Here is a 26,742-nt window from a genome sequence, read left to right on the forward strand (position 1 = left end):
GAGCCCTGCAAAATGACCTCAAGCAGGCCACAAATGTGCATGTGTCTGCTCAAACGGTCAGAAACAGACTCCATGAGGGTGGTATGAGGGCCCGACGTCCACAGGTGTGGGTTGTGCTTACAGCCCAACACCGTGCAGGACGTTTGGCATTTACCAAGATTGGCAAATTCGCCACTGGCGCCCTGTGCTCTTCACAGATGAAAGCAGGTTCACACTGAGCACGTGACAGACGTGACAGTGTCTGGAGACGCCGTGGAGAACATTCTGCTGCCTGCAACATCCTCCAGCATGACCAGTTTGGCGGTGGGTCAGTCATGGTGTGGGGTGGCATTTCTTTGGGGGGCCGCACAGCCCTCCATGTGCTCGCCAGAGGTAGCCTGACTGCCATTAGGTACCGAGATGAGATCCTCAGGCCCCTTGTGAGACCATATGCTGGTGCGGTTGGCCCTGGGTTCCTCCTAATGCAAGACAATGCTAGACCTCATGTGGCTGGAGTGTGTCAGCCGTTCCTGCAAGAGGAAGGCATTGATGCTATGGACTGGCCCGCCCGTTCCCCAGACCTGAATCCAATTGAGCACATCTGGGACATCATGTCTCGCTCCATCCACCAACGCCACGTTGCATCACAGACTGTCCAGGAGTTGGCGGATGCTTTAGTCCAGGTCTGGGAGGAGATCCATCAGGAGACCATCCGCCACCTCATCAGGAGCATGCCCAGGCATTGTAGGGAGGTCATACAGGCACGTGGAGGCCACACACTACTGAGCCTCATTTTGACTTGTTTTAAGGACATTACATCAAAGTTGGATCAGCCTGTAGTGTGGTTTTTCCACTTTAATTTTGAGTGTGACTCCAAATCCTGACCTCCATGGGTTGATAAATTGGATTTCCAGTGATTATTTTTGTGTGATTTTGTTGTCAGCACATTCAACTATGTAAAGAAAAAAGTATTTAATAAGATTATTTCATTCATTCAGATCTAGGATGTGTTATTTTAGTGTTCCCTTTATTTTTTTGAGCAGTATATATATATATATATATATAAAAATAAATAATATGTTTTACAGCGTCGAACATGCAATCACCCTCCCCACAGCGCTTGCTGACGTGTGCATCCCCTATATCTGGTGAGGGGAGGGGGGTGAAGGACTGGGCTTTTGTCCCACCACATGTCCATTGTGGCTAAACCGTCCCCTGGGGGACCATTGGGACTTTTTAGTTTGTTGTAGGAGGACCTAAGTATGTGGTGGGTCCAGCCAGGAAAAAACATTTCTGAACTTAATCAAAAACAGAAGCGCATTGAGCTCCTCCGGGCTACTTTACTTCTGAGAATCTCTTAAGAAATATGCAGGCCTACACTGAGCAGACAGGAACATTGGCAGCTTTGCTGGGGGCGGGGGTTGAGGGGAGTGGAGGTGAGGGAGGCCTTCAAACTCCACCCTGGGACTTGCCAAAAGGGAAAACAACTTAGTCCGGACAATGTCGGTGGCAGAGAGACATGTTTCAGTTTGATGTTTTAATGCACAAGTACAGTGAAATGTCTTTCTTGCAAACTCAAAACACAACAAAAATCATTAACAATGTAACACTACAAAAAAAAGAGAAGAGAAATAAGAAAACAATAAGCAAGCAAGCAACCATATATAGCAGCTATATACAGGGTCAGTTCCAATACCATACTTACAATGTGCAGGGATACTGGAGTGATGGAGGTGGATATGGATAGGGGTAAGGTGACTAGGGAAAAGGATATAAGATTTTACAAAAATGCTGCTGCTACTTTGTTTATTTTACCTTTATTTAACTAGGCAAGTCAGTTAAGAACAAATTCTTATTTTCTATGACGGCCTAGGAACAGTAGGTTAACTGCCTTGTTTAGGGGCAGAACGACAGATTTGTACCTTGTCTGCTCAGGGATTCGATCTTGCAACCTTTCGGTTACTAGTCCAACGCTCTAACCACTAGGCTACGCTGTCGCCCCACTCAGCATGTATGTGAGTGGGTGTGTGTGTAGAGTCTGTATAAATGTACTGTGGGGGGAAGTATTTGATCCCCTGCTGATTTTGTACGTTTGCCCACTGACAAAGAAAGGATCAGTCTATAATTTTAATGGTAGGTTTATTTGAACAGTGAGAGACAGAAAAACAACAAAAATATCCAGAAAAACACATGTCAAAAATGTTATAAATTGATTTGCATTTTAATGAGGGAAATAAGTATTTGACGCCCTCTTAATCAGAAAGATTTCTGGCTCCCAGGTGTCTTTTTATACAGGTAACGAGCTGAGATTAGGAGCACACTCTTAAAGGGAGTGCTCCTAACCGCAGCTTGTTACCTGTAAAAAAGACACTTGTCCACAGAAGCATTTTTACATTTACATTTAAGTCATTTAGCAGACGCTCTTATCCAGAGCGACTTACAAATTGGTGCATTCACCTTATGATATCCAGTGGAACAACCACTTTACAATAGTGCATCTAAATCTTTTAAGGGGGGGGTTAGAAGGATTACTTTATCCTATCCAATCAGATTCCAAACTCTCCACCATGGCCAAGACCAAAGAGCTCTCCAAGGATGTCAGGGACAAGATTGTAGACCTACACAAGGCTGGAATGAAATAGGGTGCAGGCCAGGCAGCAGGCTGTTAGCCAGCCTGCCAGCTTATTGGAGTCTGCCACTAGCACAGTCAGCGTAGTCAGCTCAGCTTTCCCCATTGAGACCGTGTCTGTGCCTCGATCTAGGTTGGGAAAAATTAAAAATGGCGGTGTTCGCTTTAGCAATCTCACTAGTATAAAGACCTCCTCCATTCCTGCCATTATTGAAAGAGATTGTGATACCTCACATCTCAAAATTGGGTTACTTAATGTTAGATCCCTCACTTCCAAGGCAGTTATAGTCAATGAACTAATCACTGATAATAATCTTGATGTGATTGGCCTGACTGAAACATGGCTTAAGCCTGATGAATTTACTGTGTTAAATGAGGCCTCACCCCTGGTTACACTAGTGACCATACCCCCGTGCATCCGGCAAAGGCGGAGGTGTTGCTAACATTTACGATAGCAAATTTCAATTTACAAAAAAAAAAACAATGACGTTTTCGTCTTTTGAGCTTCTAGTCATGAAATCTATGCAGCCTACTCACTCACTTTTTATAGCTACTGTTTACAGGCCTCCTGGGCCATATGCAGTGTTCCTCACTGAGTTCCCTGAATTCCTATCGGATCTTGTAGTCATAGCAGATAATATTCAAATTTTTGGTGACTTTAACATTCACATGGAAAAGTCCACAGACCCACTCCAAAAGGCTTTCGGAGCCATCATCGACTCAGTGGGTTTTGTCCAACATGTCTCTGGACCTACTCACTGCCACAGTCATACTCTGGACCTAGTTTTGTCCCATGGAATAAATGTTGTGGATCTTAATGTTTTTCCTCATAATCCTGGACTATCGGACCACCATTTTATTACGTTTGCAATTGCAACAAATAATCTGCTCAGACCCCAACCAAGGAGCATTAAAAGTCGTGCTATAAATTCTCAGACAACCCAAAGATTCCTTGATGCCCTTCCAGACTGCCTCTGCCTACCCAAGGACGTCAGAGGACAAAAATCAGTTAACCACCTAACCGAGGAACTCAATTTAACCTTGCGCAATACCCTAGATGCAGTTGCACCCCTAAAAATTAAAAACATCTGTCATAAGAAACTAGCTCCCTGGTATACAGAAAATACACGAGCTCTGAAGCAAGCTTCCAGAAAATTGGAAGGGAAATGGCGCCACACCAAACTGGAAGTCTTCCGACTAGCTTGGAAAGACAGTACCGTGCAGTATCGAAGAGCCCTCACTGCTGCTCGATCATCCTATTTTTCCAACTTAATTGAGGAAAATAAGAACAATCCGAAATGTCTTTTTGATACTGTCGCAAAGCTAACTAAAAAGCAGCCTTCGCAAATGGAGGATGGCTTTCACTTCAGCAGTAATACATTTATGAACTTCTTTGAGGAAAAGATCATGATCATTAGAAAGCAAATTACAGACTCCTCTTTAAATCTGGGTATTCCGCCAAAGCTCCATTGTCCTGAGTCTACACAACTCTGCCAGGCCCTAGGATCAAGGGAGATACTAAAGTGTTTTAGTACTATATCTCTTGACACAATGATGAAAATAATCATGGCCTCCAAACCCTCAAGCTGCATACTGGACCCTATTCCAACTAAACTACTGAAAGAGCTGCTTCCTGTGCTTGGCCCTCCTATGTTGAACATAATAAACGGCTCTCTATCCACCGGATGTGTACCAAGCTCACTAAAAGTGGCAGTAATAAAGCCTCTCTTGAAAAAGCCGAATCTTGATCCAGAAATTATAAAAAACTATCGGCCTATATCGAATCTTCCATTCCTCTCAAAAATTTTAGAAAAAGCTGTTGCACAGCAACTCACTGCCTTCCTGAAGACAAACAATGTATACGAAACGCTTCAGTCTGGTTTTAGACCCCATCATAACACTGAGACTGCACTTGTGAAGGTGGTAAATGACCTTTTAATGACGTCAGACCGAGGCTCTGCATCTGTCCTCGTGCTCCTAGATCTTAGTGCCGCTTTTGATACCATCGATCACCACATTCTTTTGGAGAGATTGGAAACCCAAATTGGTCTACATGGACAAGTTCTGGCCTGGTTTAGATCTTATCTGTCGGAAAGATATCAGGTTTGTCTCTGTGAATGGTTTGTCTTCTGACAAATCAATTGTAAATTTCGGTGTTCCTCAAGGTTCCGTTTTAGGACCACTATTGTTTTCACTATATATTTTACCTCTTGGGGATGTCATTCGAAAACATAATGTTAAATTTCACTGCTATGCGGACGACACACAGCTGTACATTTCAATGAAACATGGTGAAGCCCCAAAATTGCCCTCGCTAGAAGCCTGTGTTTCAGACATAAAGAAGTGGATGGCTGCAAACTTTCTACTTTTAAACTCGGACAAAACAGAGATGCTTGTTCTAGGTCCCAAGAAACAAAGAGATCTTCTGTTGAATCTGACAATTAATCTGGATGGTTGTACAGTCGTCTCAAATAAAACTGTGAAGGACCTCGGCGTTACTCTGGACCCTGATCGCTCTTTTGAAGAACATATCAAGACTGTTTCAAGGACAGCTTTTTTCCATCTACGTAACATTGCAAAAATCAGAAACTTTCTGTCCAAAAATGACGCAGAAAAATTAATCCATGCTTTTGTTACTTCTAGGCTGGACTACTGCAATGCTCTACTTTCCGGCTACCCGGATAAAGCACTAAATAAACTTCAGTTAGTGCTAAATACGGCTGCTAGAATCCTGACTAGAACCCAAAAATTTGATCATATTACTCCAGTGCTAGCCTCCCTACACTGGCTTCCTGTTAAGGCAAGGGCTGATTTCAAGGTTTTACTGCTAACCTACAAAGCATTACATGGGCTTGCTCCTACCTATCTTTCCGATTTGGTCCTGCCGTACATACCTACACGTACGCTACGGTCACAAGCACGAGGCCTCCTAATTGTCCCTAGAATTTCTAAGCAAACGGCTGGAGGTAGGGCTTTCTCCTATAGAGCTCCATTTTTATGGAATGGTCTGCCTACCAATGTGAGAGACGCAGACTCAGTCTCAACCTTTAAGTCTTTACTGAAGACTTATCTCTTCAGTAGGTCCTATGATTAAGTATAGTCTGGCCCAGGAGTGTGAAGGTGAACGGAAAGGCTGGAGCAACGAACCGCCCTTGCTGTCTCTGCCTTGCCGGTTCCCCTCTTTCCACTGGGATTCTCTGCCTCTAACCCTTTTACAGGGGCTGAGTCACTGGCTTACTGGTGTTCTTCCATGTCGTCCATGGGAGGGGTGCGTCACTTGAGTGGGTTGAGTCACTGACGTGGTCTTCCTGTCTGGGTTGGCGCCCCCCCCTTGGGTTGTGCCATGGCGGAGATCGTTGTGGGCTATACTCGGCCTTGTCTTAGGACGGTAAGTTGGTGGTTGGAGACATCCCTCTAGTGGTGTGGGGGCTGTGCTTTGGCAAAGTGGGTGGGGTTATATCCTGCCTGTTTGGCCCTGTCCGGGGGTATCATCGGATGGGGCCACAGTGTCTTCTGATCCCTCCTGTCTCAGCCTCCAGTATTTATGCTGCAGTAGTTTATGTGTCGGGGGGCTAGGGTCAGTCTGTTACATCTGGAGTATTTCTCTTGTCTTATCCGGTGTCCTGTGTGAATTTAAATATGCTCTCTCTAATTTCTGTCTTTCTCTCGGAGGACCTGAGCCCTAGGACCATGCCTCAGGACTACCTGGTATGATGACTCCTTGCTGTCCCCAGTCCACCTGGCCGTGCTGCTGCTCCAGTTTCAACTGTTCTGCCTGCGGCTATGGAACCCTGACCTGTTCACCGGACGTGCTTGTTGCACCCTCGACAACTACTATGATTATTATTATTTGACCATGCTGGTCATTTATGAACATTTTAACATCTTGACCATGTTCTGTTATAATATCCACCCTGCACAGCCAGAAGAGGACTGGCCACCCCTCATAGCCTGGTTCCTCTCTAGGTTTCTTCCTAGGTTTTTGGCCTTTCTAGGGAGTTTTTCCTAGGGAGTTTTTCCTAGCCACCGTGCTTCTTTCACATGCTTTGCTTGCTGTTTGGGGTTTTAGGCTGGGTTTCTGTACAGCACTTTGAGATATCAGCTGATGTACGAAGGGCTATATAAAAATAAATTTGATTTGATTTGATTTGAATGGGCTACAAGACCATCGCCAAGCAGCTTGGTGAGAAGGTGACAACATTTGGTGCGATTATTCGCAAATGGAAGAAACACAAAAGAACTGTCAATCTCCCTCAGCCTGGGGCTCCATGCAAGATCTCACCTTGTGGAGTTGCAATGATCATGAGAACGGTGAGGAATCAGCCCAGAACTACACGGGAGGATCTTGTCAATGATCTCAAGGCAGCTGGGACCATAGCAACCAAGAAAACCATTGGTAACACACTACGCCGTGAAGGACTGAAATCCTGCAGCGCCCGCAAGGTCCCCCTGCTCAAGAATACATATACATGCCCGTGAAGTTTGCCAAAGAACATCTGGACAACTGGGTGAAAGTGTTTGGAGGAGGAGGAATGCTGCCTATGACCCCAAGAACACCATCTCCACCGTCAAACATGGAGGTGGAAACATTATGCTTTGGGGGTGTTTTTCTGCTAAGGGGACAGGACAACTTCACCGCATCATTTGACGGGGCCATGTACTGTCAAATCTTGGGTGAGAACCTCCTTCCCTCAGCCAGGGCATTGAAAATGGGTCGTGGATGGATATTCCAGCATGACAATGACCCAAAACACACGGCCAAGGCAACAAAGGAGTGGCTCAAGAAGAAGCACATTAAGGTCCTGGAGTGGCCTAGCCAGTCTCCAGACCTTAATCCCATAGAAAATCTGTGGAGGGAGCTGAAGGTTCGAGTTGTCAAACGTCAGCCTCGAAACCTTAATGACTTGGAGAAGATCTGCAAAGAGGAGTGGGACAAAATCCCTCCTGAGATGTGTGCAAACCTGGTGGCCAACTACAAGAAACATCTGACCTCTGTGATTGCCAACAAGGGTTTTGCCACCAAGTACTAAGTCATGTTTTGCAGAGGGGTCAAATAATTATTTCCCTCATTAAAATGCTAATCATTTTATAACATTTTTGACATGCGTTTTTCTGGATTTTTTTGTTGTTATTCTGTCTCTCACTGTTCAAATAAACCTACCATTAAAATTATAGAGTGATCATTTCTTTGTAAGTGGGCAAACGTACAAAATCAGCAGGGGATGAAATATTTTTTTCCCCCACTGTATGTGCATATTAATGTGTGTGTGTGAGTGAGTGTGTGTGAGAGGGCCCTGTGAGTGAGCATAAACAGCGCAAAAATAAAAAGTCAATACAAAAACGGAGTTTTGAGCAACAGGCATTTGAGTTTTCACACGCCCGAATGGCTGGCAGTGAATTAGAGTACCAGAGGTAACGGTACGTGGAAAGGTTTGCTGTACCGTGCAGAAAGTAAACACACACGTTGTTTTACATAAGTGACACAGAGCCAATTTAAAGACACCTAAAAGGCAAGGAAGGTGAACATATTAGTTTACACTTGCGAGACAGTGTGTAAGTACAGGGCTGAGTGTGTGAGTAAAAGGAAGAAAGAGAAGAGAGAAAAAAAATTATAAAATAGGGAGTCTCATCTCCCAGCCAGAGGGGAACATTTAACATGGAGAGCCAGTGTGGATCTCCCGAGGTGAAAAGCGACAGAACATCCATGCTAAAAGACATGAGGTGTTAAGAGAACTGAACCCATTTAAGTCACCCAAATAAGGGCTGTGGGAGCCCATAATGAATGCCCCCAGAGTTCCGAAGGGATAGCGAGCCAGAAAGGAAAGGATGGGTGGGGGTGGGGGGGGGGGGTGGTGGGGGGGGTCCAGTGATCCCTTATTAATAAAAACTAATTGGCTTGATAATCTGCAGAATGAAAATCAGATGCACAATTCCAATGTTGGCATGCCACTTCTTAAAATACCATTCAATAAATTATTCAGGTAATGACCCAAACACAGTTAAGGTTTTAAAGAGATAGTTCAGCGATTTGACATACAGTGCATTCGGAAAGTATATAGACCCCTTGACTTTTTACACATTTTGTTACGTTACAGCCTGATTATAAAAATGATTAAAAAAAATTGCAGATAATTTTTTTAAATATTTAAAAAGGAATAAAATAAATAAAATCGCACATTACATTAGTATTCAGACCCTTTACTCAGTACTTTGTTGAAGCACCTTTGGCAGCGACTACAGCATCGAGTCTTCTTGGGTATGATGCTACAAGCTTGACACACCTGTACTTGGAGAGTTTCTCCCATTCTTTTCTGCAGATTCTCTCAAGCTCTGTCAGGTTGGATGGGGAGCATCACTGCACAGCTATTTTCAGGTCTCTCCAGAGGATGTTTGATCGGTTTCAAGTCCGGGCTCTGGCTGTGCAACTCAAGGACATTCAAAGACTTGTCCCAAAGCCACTCCTGCATTATCTTGGCTGTACGCTTAGGATCATTGTCCTGTTGGAAGGTGAACTTTCGTCCCAGTCTGAGGTCCTGGGCGCTCTGGAGCAGGTTATCATCAAGGATCTCGCTGTACTTTGGTCCGTTCATCTTTGCCTTGATCCGGATTAGTCTCCCAGTCCCTGCCGCTGAAAAACATCCCCACAGCATGATGCTGCCACCACCACCAATGCCAAGAGTGTGCAAAGCTGTCATCAAGGAAAAGGCTGGCTATTATAAGAATCTCAAATATAAAATATATTTTGATTAGTTTAACACTTTTTTTGTTACCACATGATTTCATGTGTTATTTCATAGTTTTGATGTCTTCACTATTATTCTACAATGTAGAAAATAGTCAAAAGAAAAACCCTTCAAGGACTTGGTGTTCTCAAAACTTTTGACCGGTAGTGTATATCTAAACAAATTATGAAAGACAAGCATTGGAATCTTGAATTCCGTCAAGTGAGTGTGGACGAGATGAAAATGTTTTTGTCTATCAACAATGACAAGCCACTGGGGTCTGACAACTTGGATAGAAAATTACTGAGGATAATAGCGGACGACATTGACACATTTTCAATTTAATCCTACTAGAACGTGTGTGCCCCTAGGCCTGGAGGGAAGCAAGAGTCATTCCGCTCCCTAAGAATAGTAAAGCCACCTTTACTGGCTCAAATAGCCGACCAATCAGCCTGTTACCAACCTTTAGTAAACTTTGTGGGAAAAAAATTGTGTTTGACCAGATATTTTACAGTAAACAAATTGACAAACTTTTAGTAGGCTTATAGGGAAGGACATTCAACAAGCACAGCACTTACACAAATGACTGATGATTGGCTGAGAGAAATTAATAAAAAGATTATGGAGGCTGTTAGACTTCAGTGTGGCTTTAGACATTATCGATCATAGTCTGCAGCTGAAAAAACTTGTGTTATGGCTTTCCCCCCCTCCCTCCCTGCTATATTGTGGATCAAGAGTTACCTGTCTAACAGAACACAGAGGGTGTTCTTTAATGGAAGCCTCTCCAACATAATCCAGGTAGAATCAGGAATTCCCCAGGGCAGCTGTCTAGGCCAACTCATTTTTTCAATCTTTACTAATGACATGCCACTGGCCTTTAGTAAAGTCAGAGTGTCTATGTATGCAGATGACTCAACTCTATACATGTCAGCTACTACAGCCACTGAAATGACTGCACACTTAAATTCCTTGACAGTGGGAGGCAAGGAATAAGTTAGTCCTCAATATTTCTAAAACTAATCTGAGAAACTCCCCAAATACAGGTGTGCCAAGCTTCTAGTGTCATACCCAAGAAGACTAGAGGCTGTAATCGCTGCAAAAGGTGCTTCAACAAAGTACTGAGTAAAGGGTCTGAATACTTTTTATAAATTAGCAAAAAATTCTAACAACCTGTTTTTGTTTTGTCATTATGGGGTATTGTGTGTAGATTGATGAGATAAAAAAACAACAACAATTGAATCAATTTCAGAATAAGCCTGTATAGAGGTCCTGGATGGCAGGGAATTCAGCCCCAGTGATGTACTGGGCCGTACTCGCCACCATCTGATGCGCCTTGTGGTTGGGTGCCTTGCAGATGCCATATCAAGCAGTGATGCAGCCAGTCAATATGCTCTCAATGGTGCAGCTGTAGAACTTGAGGATCTGGGGGCCCATGCTAAATCTTTTCAGCCTGCTGAGGGGTAATAGGTGCTGTTGTGCCCTCTTCACAACTGTGTGGGTGTGTGTGGACCATGTTAATTCCTTAGAAAATGTGGACACTGAGGTACTTGAAACTCTCAACCTGCTCCTCTGCAGTTCCATCGATATGGATGGGGGCCTGCTCGCCCCTCCGTTTTCTGTAGTCCACGATCAGCTCCTTTGTCTTGCTGACGTTGAGGGAGAGGTTGTTGTCCTGGCACCACACTGCCAGGTCTCTGACTTTGTCCCTATAGGCTGCTTCATCATTGTCAGTGATCAGTCCTACCACGTCGTGTCATCAGCAAACTTTATGTTGGTGTTGGAGTCGTGCGTGGCGAAGCAGTCGTGGGTGAATAGGGAGTACAGGAGTGGAATGCGCACATGGTCAGCGTGGCGGATGTGTTGTTGCTTAACCTCACCGCCTGGGGGCGGCCTGTTAGAAAGGCCAGGATCCAGTTGCAGAGGAAGGTTTCAGTGCCAGGGTCCTGAGCTTTGTGCTGATCTTGTAGTCAATGAACAGCATTCTTACATGCATAATCTATGGGCAGAAGCAAGTTTGAAACAACCATCTTCCTGGAAGCTGTGCCTCGCCATTTTCCCAACATTTGGACCAGCCCCCTAGCAATTAGAGTTCTAGCAAATGAGCTTCAGCCCCTCGCCATTTTAGTGACAGCTAGCAAGATGCACACACAGCAGAGCGAGAGAGAGAGAGAGGGCAATGACGTGGTGCACATATGTGACATAGTATGGAATTTTCGGAGACCACTTTCGGCTCGTGTGCGCTACTTTCAGAAATACTAGCTAAAAAGTATACAAAAGTACCGGATCATTTATTTAATGGTGCCATCTTTCACCTAGAGATGAAAACATTTACATCATGTCCTCACACAGCACGACGCCTTTCTCTACACAAACCACAGGTCTCTAAATAGCCCAACTATCATTCAGTAATTCAAGATGTATGACAGTAAAACTAATAAAATATCAAACATAACTTTTAATAATATAGGAAAACACTACTTCGTGAGTGCATGGATATGAAGTCTACATTTTCCGGAGAGGATACTTTGTACCATACGGTGTTAAACTGGGCCGAGCTGAAATAAACTATTATAGTATGTTTATACAGAGCATGAGCTTAGCATTCTTCCATTACCCATGCTTACCCAGCAAACCCCACCCTCTGCAAGTGTTTGTGTCTATGTTTTTGAGTGCCACTCTGTTTCTCTGTGTGTGTTTCTGTGTCCGTGTTTCTGTGTGGGTGTCCTCAATAAAATATTTCATTGGATTCCTCCCTGAATTGTTACAAGTAGTGCCATTATTTAACATAAGGGTCTGGGCAGCATGTGGAGAGCAAAGGGTGCACAACGCCGAGCTTAACAAGCAAACTTATCCCTACACGGCCGTGTTAAGCAGAAGAATGGGGAGGCTGTTCCCCACTTGCCAAATGGCACAGAAGGGCGGTCAGTCAGGCCAGGGTAAAAAGGAGGGAACAGCAGCATACTAAATAAGAACATCAGTTTAGTTTACAAGCTCAATTAGTATACTGCGGTTTGGCAAAGCTGAAGGGGGGGTCTTATTAGCGTCTGTCTCAAAAGCACTGCATAGGTAAGAATAAATGGTGGGGGTCATACTGTCATTTTTAAAGATTTACCCTCTCAGATTGTTCATACAGGATAGTGTAGACATCCAAAAGCAACTCGTGAGTCAATAACGCACTAGTACTGCATATTTGATAAGTGAGGGAATGATGAAGGGAAATACTAAAATGTCAGTAGTTAAGAGAGAGAGAAGGGATCTCCCAGAAGACATGCCCTCTCGTGGACATACATTTGTATAGTGCAGATGGTGTTGCTATAAAACGCCTGGTTAGGTTTGTCATTCCATTACAGATGTCATAAACATGGTCTGAGGATTGGCGGCTGCTTCACTCATTTGGATTTCATGGGAACCTACAACACAAAATCTCAATACCCCCCCCAAGAATGGTGTATATTTTTTGTTCCATTCATTGTAACTGGGTGACAGGCGGGCACTTGGTAAAAATAAAAACAAAAATAATAGAAAAACAGAAACGTCTGTGTGGGCAATTCCCACAAGATCGCTAGACTAAGTCTCTCTTCATGCCCTGTGAAAAAACAGTCTGTGAGAGGATTCAGAGATTCATAAAGTCTCGCTAGGTAATTGATTGCTCCTGGTAGGGCAATCTGTGTGGGATTTTGTTTGTTTTTCTTTGCGGACTGTAGGAGCAGAAAAATCTCATATGGGCGATTCTCACCAATATGGCCATGAAGAGCAGACTGACTGACTGACTGTGTGAGTGAGTGAGTGAGTGAGGGGGGGACCCTGACAGTGGGGTATACGCTGCTTAAATACATAAACACACTTACACACACCGGTAGTATACAAAATGTAGCCTAAATACAGAGGCGCATCCCCATCTGTCAGAGGGGATGTTGAAAAGAGAGTCATCAGTATTAGTCTTTATTTTCGAGTGGGGCGGACTGGGGGAGAATGGGGGTGTTGTCTGGTTACCATCTAAGATTCTCTCCTCATCCAAAGTGGTGTCCGGGCTGGGAGGTTGGAGGACAGGGGGATTGAGTTAGAGTAAAAGGAGGGGGCCCCATAGCCACTGGATGAGGGTCTTAAATGACAGAGGGTCACTTCCCAGAGCATGCAAACATCCCATCGCCTACGGAGACCCTGCTCCTCACTATCAATTAGCTTAATAGTAACACAATAATTAGCTTGAGCCCTAACAATTTTAGGCCGATATCAAAATGTTATGATATTGGCCTATCTGGTATTATCGGTAGCAACACATTTACATTTTAGTCATTTATCAGACGCTCTTATCCAGTTACGATGAATGCACTAAGATCACTAGGTGAGACAACCACATATCACAGTCGTAGTTAGAAAATTTATTTTTTATTTTTTTAGGGCCGATACTGATTGTGGTCGTCAAAGAGGCAGATGGCCGACATTTTAGGCCGATATCAAAATGTTATGATATTGAATGGGAAATTTTCCCAGAGACAGCCTTTATGCATTAACGCCAATCTAACTACATAACAAAATAATGATTATGATTTACCATTCAAATAAATTTATTTTCAATAAGAGTGTGTGCATTCATTAAGTTATTGAGCTTGTTTTGGCTGATCAGTGGAGTCTATGGTGCTACAGATGACAATCTGTTTGCCTTCCACTTGAGACTTTTATTAGTCTATTTTTTGTCATTTTCTGTGATCAGGAAAAAAAATCTTTTTTTCGGTGTCAGGAACGCATCTCTAAACAACTCGGCCAGAGCGATTGATGAGGCTCTTCAAAGAATAACCTCAGCAGGAGGGAGGGACAGCCCCAGCAGTCAGCTGGCTCAGGCACCAGGAAGAAGAGGGATCAGACGGAGCAGAAGCACCAGCAGTAGTGCCACAAACGTCTGCTGTTTGGATGCCGTGTGACGAGAGAGCAACTGGGGATGCAGCACGAAGGAATCCCTCAGCAGACGCCATAATGGAGGTCCGATCCTATTTGGAGGAGCCCCTCCAAAAGCAAAATATGGTCAGCATTGCTGTGTGCTGCTGGTTATAACATGGCAATAAAGAAGAGAGAGAATAGGGACCAGTTTAATGTTTTAAGTGGGATGCTGCAGTTTTGCACATTATTTATTTTTCTTTGATATCGTGCAATATTCTATTATTATGTTGTTCAGATTGTATTCGTTTTGAATTGTTACATTTACATGCACTTTGTTTATATACATTAAAAAAGTTATACTTTAAATGCACATGTGTAATAGCATTCTTCTTTATTACATTTATTTCAATTTGTGGGATGCTGCAGTTTTGCAAATTGGTATTTATTTCTCTTTGATATGGTGCAATAGTCTATTATACTGTTCAGATTGTATTCGTTTCGAATGGTTTGAATGGTTAGATTTATATGCACTTTGTTTATATACATTAAAAAGTTTTAAATGCAAATGTTTAATAGCATTCTTTTTCATAACAAACCAATGTATTTTAAATACATTGTGGTTAAGGTAGAATTGTTTTAACACCAATCATAGTCAAAGTACCGCAAACTGTTTGACTCTTTTTGGTGAGCTGACCCGAACGAGCTGGCTCACTGAAAAGAGCCGGAATGCCCATCACTATTAGCTAGCTACATTGGCTCCTATCTGATACCTTAGCTGTACAATTACCTAGCCAGCTAGCTAGCACAGTGGCTATTATAGCCAGCACCGTGGCCATTATAGCCAGCACCGTGGCCATTATAGCCAGCACCGTGGCTATTATAGCCAGCACAGTGGCTATTATAGCCAGCACAGTGGCTATTATAGCCAGCACAGTGGCTATTATAGCCAGCACAGTGGCTATTATAGCCAGCACAGTGGCTATTATAGCTAGCATAGTGGCTATTATAGCTAGCTAGCTAACACCACAGATGAAAGAGTTAGCTAGTTATCATAATCTTTGCTGGTCACATAGCTAGCTAGCTTGCTTATTGCATGTCCTGACACAAGCCTTATTATTAGTGAATTAACAAAACAAACAAAAAATTGCAACAGGAGTTTGATTTTCGTCACTGTGTCAATTCATCCATTTGTCAATACTGCACCTTTCGGTTGAAGAAAAAGATAGCTTGTCACTGATTTTCCGAGCTAGACATTCCTCGGCATTGTGCAGTGCTCATGGCTCAGATGGTGAGTGGTGTTTGACATAGCAGCAGTTTTGCTATGTAAAGGGTCTATATGCAAAGCCGATAGAGAAGGGCCGATTCTCTGTCATTCTCTAGTCATAGTAAGTACATTTTTCCTCACCTAGCTATCTTACACACCACAAAGTGCAGAGGAGTGGAGACAGAACGGGAAGTGAATAATCAACAGCCCCAATAGACAAATCAATTTCCAGTGGCTCGCAAAATAGAGCTGGATACAGTAATATGGTTGTGGTGTACTACAAATGTATGCAGTGTATAAAAGCATGAATAAAACATTTAGCCGGCAGAGCAACTAGTGATTTTCTTTACTGCATTGTAAATGGCATTCTCTTCACAGCTCTCTGCGTTTATACATTATGGTTGACTCGTCTGCTTTAGCCTCATAAGAGTGTGGCCTATGAGCAGAAGAAAGGAATAGAACTAGTGTGTGTGTGTCAGAAAGATGTTTTAAATACCGACTTTTGTTTCCCACCAGTGAGACCACAGGCTGGACGTCTGCCTCTTCATTGGCCTTCTTGACCATGCCGTACCAGTCCTCCAGATTCTCAAAGCTCTGGTAGTTTGTAATGTCGTACACTAGAAGAACACCCTGAAAAACAATACCACAGAAAATCGAAATGGTGTAGCCTAATCACAACATTCCAAAAAGAAATTCAATTTGACATAAGATGAGAACAAACATGCCAGAGAGGTCGAATGTGGGAAAGTGAGCAGTAGGTGGCACTAGTGTCTGAGAGAAGTCAATTGCTCCTCTACACACAGTCCCCAAGGAGTTGGCACCTCCTCGGCTCTCTCGGAGTTAGCCTGAGATTAAAGATGATCTATATCGCTGTTAAAACCTCTTAGGGCTAGGGGGCAGTATTTTCGCGGCCGGATGAAAAACGTACCCAATTTGAACAGGTTACTACGCTGTCCCAGAAACTAGAATATGCATATTATTAGTAGATTTGGATAGAAAACACTCTGAAGTTTCTAAAACTGTTTGAATGGTGTCTGTGAGAATAACAGAACTCATATGACAGGCAAAAACCTGAGAAAAAGTCAAGCAGGAAGTGGAAAATCTGAGGTTGGAGTTTTTTCAAGTGATTGCCTTGACTGTATACAGTGACTTAGGGTTCATTTTACACTTCCTAAAGCTTCCACTAGATGTCAGCAGTCTTTAGAACGGTGTTTGAAGATTCTATGGTGAATTTGAAGGGAATACCAGCTGTGGTAAACTGGTGTCCCATTATAAGGCATGGGCTCAAGTCACGCGCAATGACTTGGGAGCGAGCTGAGTTCATATTCACTCCTAAAAAGAGAACGGATAGGTCCGGTTGGAATTTTATTCAAGGTATATGATAAAAACAACCTAAAGACTGATTCTATAGATCGTTTGACATGTTTCTACAAACTGTAGTATAACTTTTTTGACTTTTTGTCTGGACTAAGTAAGCACACGCGTAGTGGATTTGGTTAGTGAACCTAACGCTCAAACAAAATTGATTATTTGGAAATAAATATGAACTTTATCGAACATTTATTGTGGAGCTGGGATTCCTGGGAGTGCCTTCTGATGAAGATAATCAAAGGTAAGTGAGTATTTATAATGTAATTTCTTAGTTTTATTGACTCCAAGATGGCAGGTTTCTGTTTGCTAGTTGTTAGTGTCATCTGGGCTGTACTCAGATTATTGCAAATTGTGCTTTCGCCGTGAACCTTTTTTGAAATCTGACAAAGCGGTAGCATTTAGGAGAAGTGTATCTATAATTCTGTGCATAACACTTCTATATTGATCAATGTTTACGATGAGAATTTACGGACTGTGTGTGCTCATTCACCGGATGGTTTGGAGGGAAAACATTTCTCAACATTTTGCGCCAATGTAAAATGCTGTTTTTGGATATAAATATGAACTTTATCGAGCAAAACATACATGTATTGTGTAACATAATGTCCTATGAGTGTCATTTGATGAAGATCGTCAAAGGTTAGTGCTTCATTTAGCTGTGTTTTGGGTTTTTGTGATGCATCTAGTTGCTTGGAAAATGGCTGTGTGGTGTTTCTTGTGAAGTTTATGTCCTAACAATCTAATTTTATGCTTTTGCTGTAAAGCCTTTTTGAAATCGGACAATGTGGTTAGATTAACGAGAAGTTTATCTTTAAAATGGTGTAAAATAGTTGATTGTTTGAGAAAATGGAATTATGAGATTTTAGCTGTTTTAAATTTGGCGCTCTGATTTTCCACTGGCTGTTTTCAAAATCAATCCCGTTAACGGGATGAGAACGAAGGGGTCACCAACAGGTTAATAGATGCAGAGAGACATTCTAAGAACATACAGCCGAGCCACTACGCCTACACTATGATCGGTCCACCCAGCCAAACAGGATAGGGGTGAGGTTGGGTTATCTCTGTATCACAAAAGGTGTCTGGGCTTAAAAAAAATAAAAGAGGGTGGTAAAAGTGGTTAGGAATTAGGTCTCATCACCCTCCCTTCATCAAAATACTTTGTGTAAGTACTGTCAGCATAAGTTCAAAGCCGGAAGCAGTTGAGTAGAAAAGTGCAAACGGTGTGGGAGTAAACAGACAAGCCTCACCGCTCTCCATTTGTCGTATCCAAAAGGTATTGTCAGGTGTAAAACCGGAAGTAGTCATATGGCAAAGCACAAAATGTGTCCTTCGGAATAACCAGGCCGTTGAAGCTGGCTGCTGTACCATGTTTTATGTAAACAAAAACGAAACTAATAATAATAATAATCATAAAGGCGTATTAATAATCATAAAGGCGTATTAATTACCCAAGCCTAATAGGGAAACCCTATTACAATGTAAATTAGCTCTAACGTGAAGAACGATGGACCACCTCAGCGTTTATTGAGTGTGTGATTTTGTGTGTGTTCTTTTGGTTTTACTATCCTTGTGGGGACCAGAAGTCAGCACGAGGATAGTAAAACAAGGAGAATTCTGACAAGTGGGGACATTTCACCGGTCCCCACAAGGAAAAAGGCTATTTGTGGCTTACGTTTAGGGTTAAGGGAAATAGGATTTTGAATGGGAAACAATTGTTGGTCCCCGCAAGGATAGTAAAACAAAAAAATTTGTGTGTGTGTGTGCGCATGTGTGAGATAGTACCTGAGCCCCGTAGACATATTTATCCAGCATTTTCCCTCCGATCGATTGACCTCCAATATCCCACACTTGCAAAGTAACATTCAAGTTGCCTGAGGGAAGAGAAAATTGAGAAACTTAAACTCAGTAAAATATGAAAAGGACTTCGTTAACAACGTTTCCATCCACAGTTTTTAAGAGAGTATACAAAATAATCACAACAGCTGTGATGGAAACAGGAAGTTTTGGTGCAATTTTATAAATGCCGACAAATTAGTTCGTTGGACATGGTGGGATCTCTGTGTGTCGGACAAATTAACTATGTGATAAACAGTGGTGGAAACACCTTTATGTGCAAATATTGATATAATAACCATCATATCGAAGTAAATTTAGAGTCATATGAGGATATGGTGTGTGATCCTCCCACTACGACACGGGAAACCATGCAGTTTATTATGCTACAGATGAAATATGTTGATATGGTGGTGAAAGTGCAGTGATGAGCTTGATGCCCCCAAGTCAAGAAGACTGAGGAGAAATATTTACGGCATTGAGAAAAATACTGATAACTAAACACAAAACAAGAAGCAAAAGAAAACTCCTGTCCCAAATTATTTAGGAGGGAGGTAGGGAGTGGGAAAGAGCGAGAGACAGGGTACAAAACCAAATAAATATTTTCTTCCTCTGGAAAATGAAAGTGGTGGTTGAGAAAAGAAGGAGGGCGGGACCAGACAGTGAGGAGTTGTGATAAGGGCCCTTCCTTCGCCTAGAGCACTGATGGCGAGCCGAGCATACAGTATGGACAAGGCTGGACGAGCGGAGTCCCACCACACAAGTCCCCGTTTCACAGAGGAAGGAAGCGTGTTCACAGTGACTACATCTAAACTATACAGTGTCAATGTAAAGCTATATTGAAGAGTGCAATGAATAACTGCCCTTGGTGTTACAGTATGCTAGCTATCTCCACCTATCCTCTGCACTCGGACAAACTTTGTGTGTGCTTCAAAGACTCAAGCTGACTCGACAGACCCAAAGTATTCCTGCTTATGTGGTGAGTTAATGGCCATTTGTGTTCTTAGAATTCTTTGCTAGCTATTAGCACAGTTCAGTGGAACCCAATAAATACACACTTAAAACATTACCATTTTGAAAAGTATGAATGCCAATTTTAGATTTTGCTTCAAAAGCGGACATTGAGAATTTGCATGATCTTCACTAAAAATCGAATTGACAAGACTAGCTAAAATTATTAAGTTAATTTCCATCACAGGTCAATCACTCCCCACACCAATATAGCGGACAAGACATCTGGAAGAGGTATTGTTAAAAAAAGCACACACAAAGGCTGTTGTGTGTGTGCGCCAATCGGCCTCGCATCATCATTCCCGGCATTGTAAAATATACATTAAGTTGACAAGCCGAGCCTTCATGGTGAGAGGGGCCAGCGCCAGCTATACTCCCCCTACCCCATCTTGGAGAGACCCAGAAAGCCCCAGAAACCCACACAATACACCCAGTCGAAGGCGGGGCTCCTAACGAAGCTCAGAAGGACCACCCAAATGGCAGACCCAGCCCTTCTCTTCATCAGGTCATCAACACCCAATCCCCCAGAAAATGTTCCATTTAACAACTCTGGTGTAGAACTAACGTTTACTATTATTATATTTACGATATTAACGCAGATGGATTACGGAATAAGCCCCATCTTGCCGTGTCGTAATGGTTCAACTAGTTTTACCGAAATCACAAGATTGGCGTTATTTGTGGGATTTCTCATTGAAGCCTTGCACTTCCCAAGTTTCACGAAGGTGTGCCTAATCATCTCTACTAAAACATTGGTTTCCTTTCTCCTACTATTACCAACTGAAACTGAATATAGGACTGAATGTAGTACTTTCATGTTACCATATTTATTTTATTACTTAATCCACCCTTGCTTAAATGTTATTTTATTAGTCATTAAAAGAATGGAGCTACTTTGCAGACTTTCGCAGTCTCATGCATACATTGGCACTGTTTTAAATATGCAATTCAAAATGGTGAAACTTTATGAAATTGGAAGGTAACCTGCCTAAATGATTACCGCCCTGTAGGACTCACGTCAGTAGCCATGAAGTGCTTTGAAAGGCTGGTCATGGCTCACATCAACACCATGCCGGAAAACCTAGACCCAGTCCAATTCGCATACTGCCCCAACAGATCCACAGATGATGCAATCTCAATTGCACGCCACACTTCCCTTTCCCACCTGGTCAAAAGGAACACCTATGTGAGAATGCTGTTCATTGACTACAGCTCAGCGTTCAACACCATAGTGCCCACTAAGCTCATCACTAAGCTAAGGACCCTGGGACTAAACACCTCCCTCTGCAACTTTATCCTGGACTTCCTGACGGGCTTCCCCCGGTAAGGGTAGGCAACAACACATCTGCCTCACTGATCCTCATCACTGGGGCCCCTCAGGGGTGCATGCTTAGTCCCCTCTTGTACTCCCTGTTCACCCACGACTGCATGGCCAGGCATGACTCCAACAACATCATTAAGTTTGCAGATGACACAACAGTGGTAGGCCTGATCACCGACAATGACGAGACAGCCTATAGGGAGGAGGTCAGAGACCTGGCTGGGTGGGGCCAGAATAACAACCTATCCCTCAATGTAACCAAGACTAAGGAGATGATTGTGGACTACAGGAAAAGGAGGACCGAGCACGCCCCCATTCTCATCGACGGGGCTGTAGTGGAGCAGGTTGAGAGAGTCAAGTTCCTTGGTGTCCACATCAACAACAAACTAGAATGGTCCAAACACACCAAGACAGTCGTGAAGAAGGCACGACAAAGCCTATTCCCCCTCAGGAAACTAAAAAGATTTGGCATGGGTCCTCAGATCCTCAAAAGGTTCTACAGCTGCAACATCGAGAGCATCCTGACTGGTTGCATCACTGCCTGGTATAGCAATTGCTCGGCCTCTGACCGCAAGGCACTTCAGAGGTTAGTGCGTACGGACGGCCCAGTACATCACTGGAGCTAAGCTGCCTGCCATCCAGGACCTCTACACCAGGCGGTGTCAGAGGAAGGCCCTAAAAATTGTCAAAGACCCCAGCCACCCCAGTCATAGACTGTTCTCTCTACTACCGCATGGCAAGCGGTACCGGAGGCTTCTCAACAGTTTTTACCCCCAAGCCATAAGACTCCTGAACAGGTAATCAAATGGCTACCCGGACTATTTGCATTGTGTGCCCCCCCCCCAACCCCTATTTTTACGCTGCTGCTACTCTCTGTTTATCATATATGCATAGTCACTTTAACTATACATTCATGTACATACTACATGAAAACCAGTGTCTGTATGTATCCTTGCTACTTTTATAGACTCGCTATAGTATATAGCCTGTCTTTTTGCTGTTGTTTTATTTCTTTACCTACCTATTGTTCACCTAATACCTTTTTTGCACTATTGGTTAGAGCCTGTAAGTAAGCATTTCAGGGCGCACGGCGCAAATAAACTTTGATTTGATCAGTGTGCCTATAACAGGTAAAGTTCAGCTTGTGCGCGTGTGTTACCGTGTGTGTGCATGCATGTGCAAATGTATGCCTGTATCTGTGGTGTGGTACAGAGCAGGCCGGCAATCTTAAAGGATGAAGGGGTCTTACCTGGCAGAGTTATTCTCTTCAGAAAGAAATCAAGGCCAATGGTTTGTTTGTATTGTTTCCCAAAGGCCTCCTGTGCAAACCTGGTGGCGAGTGACGTCTGAAAACAGAGAGAAATCATGCTAAGCGAACGACTAAATTAATTGAATTCAAGCCTTATGAACAAGCTTGAGTGTTGGAGTGGTGTTCTGTTTGACAACTAGGCCTATTCCATAACTGCAAATAACGTGGGCCTATGACTTTTCTCAATAAATAAAAAAAAGATAACTGTTTGGGATGACGTTTATCCTAGCCATTGTAATTAGTATGAGATGAGCTAAAGCAATTACCCACTGCTGTCTAGAAAACTGTCAAAGCCCAACTGTAACAAATAAAACAGGTGTTTTGGTAGACAAGGCATGCATCTGAACTACAGCCACTAATCGCCACAAGAAATCCAAAACTCCATGTCACTCAAGTTAGGCTTGTCTGAAAACAATGTGATTCACATAAAATAGACTTGACATGCCATGTTTAATTCATTTTGATGGATTAGCTATCTTTAGAGCAATGTGCTTACATAAATATGGAGGAATATTGAAACAGTGGAGCTTCCATTGTATTTACTATTTGAATATCACTAAAGGTTATATAATTTTTTATGAATTGTTTCTTTACATTCACTTATGTGACAATCTACCACCATTTATTTTCAGAGATATTTCAAGTTATGCCAGCAATATGTCAAAAATAAAAGAAACGTCATACGGAACACACCAAAATGGAACGCACAGGGGACTACAATTAAACCTGCTATCTACATAGAGCGCCTTCAGAAAGTATTCACTCCACAAATTGTTGTGTTACAGCCTGAACATAAAATGTTCCATTTTTACCACACAATACCTGAAAATGTCAAAGTGGAATTACGTTCTTCAAACTGTTTATAAATCTGAAGTATTTAAACCCTTTTGTTATAGCAAGCCTAAATATGTTAAAGTAAAAATGTGATTAACAAGTCACATAATAAGGTTGCATGGACTCACTGTGTGCAATAAGTGTTTAACATTACTTTTTAATGACTACCTCATCTCTGAACCCCACAGGAGGGCAGGGTGGGAAATATACTTTTTGGTTCACCAGCCGCAGTTGCTGGTGGCCACCCAAATTTTACCTGCCTCTACAAATTTGTACCAGACACATGTTCTCTTATGCTGTACCCCACCCCGCTTTTCACCACTGTAACACTGAGATTCTGTCTTCCAGTGCTGGCTGACACACACACAAACTGCTCCCAAATGTTTTGTGCAACCACCAGTCAATTCTACCAGCCAATACTAAAATCTACCAGCATTTGGCTGGTGGCTGGTGTTAATTCCCCACCCTGCGGGGGGCGTGCTGCAGTGGAACGGGTCTAGAGCTTCAAGTTCCTCGATGTCCAAATCACTAAGGACATAAAAGTGGTCCACACGTGCAAGGTCGTGAAGACAGCGAGACAACACCTCTTCCCCCCTCAAGAGGTTGAAAAGGTTTGGCATGGGCCCTCAAATCCTCAAAAAGTTATACAGCTGCACCATTGAGAGAATCTTAACTGGCAACAGTACTGCCCTCGTTCACATGGCGCCAACAGACATGGCAGCTCTGCTTCTAAGCAACTTTGCAGTATTTTGTTTTTTTTCTGTATTATTTCTTCCATTATTAGCCCAGAACATTTTCGTGTTATTACATACAGCCGATATCAGAGCGGCGGTAAATCACCAGCATTACGACCAGAAATACGACTTTCTCAAACTGCATCCTTTGTTCGTACACCCCAGGGCAATTGAACTCATCCCAGAGGCTGCTCCAAGACCTGGCCTGATTACTCCTGGCTGTCCCCAGTTCACCTGGTCTTGCTGCTGCTCCAGTTTCAAATGTTCTGCCAGCGGCTAGGGAACCCTGACCTGTTCACCGGATGTGCCATCTTGTCCCGGACCTGCTGTTGCTCTCTACCGCACCTGCTGTCTCAAATTCAATGCTTGGCTAGGAAAAGCCAACTGACATTTACTCCTGAGGTACTGACCTGTTGCACCCTTTACAACCACTGTGATTATTATTATTTGGCCCTGCTGGTGGTCTATGAACATTTGAACATCTTGAAGAACAATCTGGCCTTAAGTGGCTATGTACTTCACCCGGAACAACCAGAAGAGGATTGGCAACCCCTCATAGCCTGGTTCCTCTCTAGGTTCCAGCCTTTCTAGGGAGTTTTTCCTAGCCACCATTGCTTGCTGTTTGGGGTTTTAGGCTGGGTTTCTGTATGTATCTGCTGATGTAAAAAAGGACTTTATAAATACCTTTGAATGACTGAGATCACGACTCCATTCCTATAGGTAGAAACTCAGACAGGAAGTACCAGTGCTAAGGTCTATTAAACGCTGGTCTGTCCAATTGCTTCAAGATTGCTTTGATCACGCGGACTGGGACATGTTCCGGGTTGCCTCAGAGAATAACATTGGCGGACACACGGACAGAGTTCATCAGGAAGTGTTGTTCCCACTGTGACTATTAAAATCTACCCAAACCAAAAACCGTGGACAGTGGCAGCATTTGTGCAAAACTGAAAGCATGAACCCCTGCATTTAACCATGGCAAGGTGACTGGGAATATGGTTGAATACAAACAGTTTCATTATTCCATCCGTAAAGCAATCAGACAAAGCGGTGTCGAAATTCAACGGATCAGACACGAGACGTATGTGGCAGGGTCTACAGATAATCATGGATTACAAAGGAAAAAGCAACCACGATGCAGACACCAACGTCTTGCTCCCGGACAAGCTTAACACCTTCTTCGCCCGCTTTGAGGATCACACAGTGCCACTGACACGGCCCACTACCAAGGACTGTGGGCTCTCGTTCTCCATGGCCGACGTAATTAAGACATTGAATTAAGTGTGTTAACCATTACTAGGCTCCCGGCCCAGACAGTATCCCTAGCCACATCCTCAGAGCATGCGCAGACCAGCTGGCTGGAGTGTTTACAGATATATTCAATCTCAAGTCTGACACCAACAGGCTCCTGAACAGCTTCTATTCCAAAACAATAAGGCTGCTAAATAGCTAACAATGTTGACCCTTTTATTTTTGCATCGTCTATGCACACACACAGGACTCTACATACTCACGCACACTAACACTCCAAACATTCCACACGCACAAACTTAATAATTTGCTCACACACACTTAAAATCATATATGCTGCTGCTACTCTGTTCAGCATATATCCTGATGCCTAGTCACCTTACTCCTATACCTACAGTATTTACCTCCATCACTCCAGTATCACTGCACATTGTAAATATGGTATTTGGAACAGACTGACCCTGTATATATTATGCTTATCTACATTCTCGTGTTCTTATTTGTATTTCTTGTGTTGTTTGTTGTACCTTATGTTATTTTTAGTATTGCATTGATTGATTACTGCATCATTGGGTTTGGAGCTTGCAAGAAAGGCATTTCACTGTACTTGTGCATGTGACAAAACGTATCTGTATGGTCCCCCTCAGTCGAGCAGTGAATTTCAAATACAGATCAACTACAAAGACCAGGGAGGTTTTCCAATGCCTCGCAAAGAAAGGCACCTATTGGTAGAAATAAGCAGAAATGTAATATCACTTTGAGCATGGTGATGTTATTAATTACACTTTGGATGGTGAATCAATACACCCAGTCACTACAAAGATACAGGCGTCCTTCCAAACTCAGTTGCCGGAGAGGAAGGAAACCACTCAGGGATTTCACCATGAGGCCAATGGTGACTTAAAAAGAGTTAGAGTTTAATGGCTGTGATAGGAGAAAACTGAGGATGGATCAACAACATTGTAGTTACTGCACAATACTAACCTAATTGATAGATTGAAAAGGAAACCTGTATAGAATTTTTTTTAAATCCAAAACATGCATCCTGTTTGCAACAATGCACCAAAGTAATACTGAAAAAGAGTGTTAAGTGTTATGTTGCCCCAGCAAAGTGTTATGCTGGGGCAAATCCAATACAACAGTGTATCATGCGCCATATTTTCAGGCAGAGTGGTGGCTGCATTATGTTATGGGTATGCTTGTAAATCGTTAAGGACTGGGGAGTTTCAGGATAAAAAAAGAAGAAGAAGAAGAAAAAAAAAAGAGCTAAGCACAGGCAAAATCCTAGAGGAAAACCTGATTTAGTCTGCTTTCCAACAGACTCAGAGACAAATTCACCTTTCAGCAGGACAATAACCTAAAAACACAAGGTCAAATCTACACTGGAGTTGCTTACCAAGAAGACAGTGAATGTTAGAGTGGCCGAGTTACAATTGACTTAAATCTGTTCAAATCAATTTTTTTTGGTCACATACACATACATGTTGTACAATCCAGATGTGGAAAGCTGTTGGAGACTTACCCAGACGGACAGATTTTAATTTGATACCCTTGGCTATTTCAACATAGGTTGCGGTGTCCTTATATATTCATTAAACTTAAGCCT

The 26,742-nt window shown here is 42.9% G+C and overlaps 1 protein-coding gene across 2 annotated transcripts in view; it reads right to left on the reverse strand.

The window, feature by feature from the left end:
• The window catches only part of LOC106600633 (ras-related protein Rab-28), a 56,612-nt gene that overhangs the window by 15,283 nt on the left and 14,587 nt on the right, over positions 1 to 26,742 (reverse strand). For both annotated transcript variants that reach the window (XM_014192134.2, XM_014192135.2), the window contains exons 2-4: positions 22,258 to 22,354; positions 18,626 to 18,714; positions 15,973 to 16,102 (exon numbers count right to left, since the gene is read on the reverse strand). In XM_014192134.2, the coding sequence (XP_014047609.1) occupies positions 15,973 to 16,102; positions 18,626 to 18,714; positions 22,258 to 22,354 (316 nt within the window). The remainder of the gene's footprint in view (positions 1 to 15,972; positions 16,103 to 18,625; positions 18,715 to 22,257; positions 22,355 to 26,742) is intronic.

The sequence above is a fragment of the Salmo salar genome, chromosome ssa03, assembly GCF_905237065.1.
Source record: "Salmo salar chromosome ssa03, Ssal_v3.1, whole genome shotgun sequence".
NCBI classification, from domain to species: domain Eukaryota; kingdom Metazoa; phylum Chordata; class Actinopteri; order Salmoniformes; family Salmonidae; genus Salmo; species Salmo salar.